The following is a 1,717-nucleotide window of genomic DNA, read 5'->3' as shown; positions in this document are numbered from 1 at the left end:
CTACCCCTAGGGTAGGCTTTTTTTTTTTTTAAGATTTTATTTATTTATTTATTTATTTATTTGACAGAGAGAGAGAGCACAATAGGCAGAGAGATAGGCAGAGAGAGAGAGGGAAAGCAGGCTCCCCACCAAGCAGAGAGACCGACACGGGGCTCGATCCCAGGACCCCGAGATCATGACCCGAGCCAAAGGCAGAGGCTCAACCCACTGAGCCACCCAGACACCCCAAGGGTAAACTCTTAACAAATGTGTCACTAATAAGTGATACTACCCCTAAATATGGATGATTGGTCCAAAGGTAGACAACTCACCCAAGCTGGGCTAATTAGATTCTCTTTTTTGAAAATTTAAAGACAGACTGGAAGCTACAGTGGCTGCGCGGTGCGGGCTGTAACCGGTTGAGTGGGGTTGTGGTGGTCGGAGGTCTCACAACACCGCAGTCATGTCTATTATGTCCTATAACGGAGGGGCCGTCATGGCCATGAAGGGGAAGAACTGTGTGGCCATCGCTGCCGACAGGCGCTTCGGGATCCAGGCCCAGATGGTGACCACGGACTTCCAGAAGATCTTTCCCATGGGCGATCGGCTGTACATAGGCCTGGCTGGGCTCGCCACCGATGTGCAGACTGGGGCCCAGCGCCTCAAGTTCCGGCTGAACCTGTGTGAGCTGAAGGAAGGCCGGCAGATCAAGCCCTACACGCTCATGAGCATGGTGGCCAACCTCCTGTATGAGAAGCGGTTTGGCCCCTACTACACGGAGCCTGTCATCGCTGGGTTGGACCCGAAGACCTTTAAGCCCTTCATTTGCTCTCTAGACCTCATCGGCTGCCCCATGGTGACTGATGACTTTGTGGTCAGCGGCACCTGCTCCGAACAAATGTACGGCATGTGCGAGTCCCTCTGGGAGCCCAACATGGATCCGGAACACCTGTTTGAAACCATCTCGCAAGCCATGCTGAATGCCGTGGACCGGGACGCAGTGTCGGGCATGGGCGTCATCGTCCACATCATTGAGAAGGACAAAATCACCACCAGGACACTGAAACTGTTGTGGGAGAGCTCTTGAATTTCCTTTTTTTCTTGCCCTTCGTCATCAATTCCTTCTTTGCGTTCAGTGAGCAAGCCAGTAACTTTCTAATAGACTATGCTTCTGTTACCCCTCGAATACTACCTAACACCAAGGAATATAGATTTATATGCCTGCAAGGAGGAAGACAATCACTTGAAAACTTGACCAGAAAATAGATTTGCTACTGTTTTTCAAAATACTAAGAAAGAAGAGGGGAGTAGAAACTTCTAAATGGTATATGATTTACTGTCCTCTTTGATAAATTTACTCAACAAATATATATTTAGGATTTCTTAAATTCTGGACTTTATGCTAGATACTCGGTATCTGGTGGAAAACTAAACATATTCGGTCCTGTCTATAGGACATAGATAGGATACAAATAGGTGTGAATATTCCAGTAGAACCAAATGTCTTTCATTTCCAAGGTCTGTGTATGGAGCCCCCAGTGATGACTTTATTTAAGGTGACTATATTACAGTCTAGATGGATTTTCTGTGCTTAAGAAAATTCCAGCAAGTTCAGCTGAAGTTTGGGATTTAAGCATCTGGTTATAAAAAAGAAAATATCCTAATATACCTTACCCTTACTAGCTTACCCCAGGCAATTATAAATAACTAATTATTTATATCTGGAGAGATCAGACTG

General features: G+C 46.3%; 1 protein-coding gene across 1 annotated transcript; it reads left to right on the top strand.

Annotated features, from left to right (window-relative positions):
• The first annotated feature begins 364 nt into the window (after positions 1 to 364).
• LOC116588960 (proteasome subunit beta type-3-like) lies at positions 365 to 1,066 on the top strand. The gene has a single exon (XM_032340736.1). It carries the CDS (start codon positions 443 to 445, stop codon positions 1,064 to 1,066), a length of 624 nt encoding a protein of 207 aa, XP_032196627.1. The 5' UTR covers positions 365 to 442.
• Positions 1,067 to 1,717: the final 651 nt, after the last annotated feature.

The sequence above is a fragment of the Mustela erminea genome, chromosome 1, assembly GCF_009829155.1.
Source record: "Mustela erminea isolate mMusErm1 chromosome 1, mMusErm1.Pri, whole genome shotgun sequence".
Taxonomy (NCBI): Eukaryota; Metazoa; Chordata; class Mammalia; order Carnivora; family Mustelidae; genus Mustela; species Mustela erminea.
The sequence above is the reverse complement of the archived record's forward strand: the minus strand, read 5'-3'. Positions and strand labels throughout refer to the sequence as shown.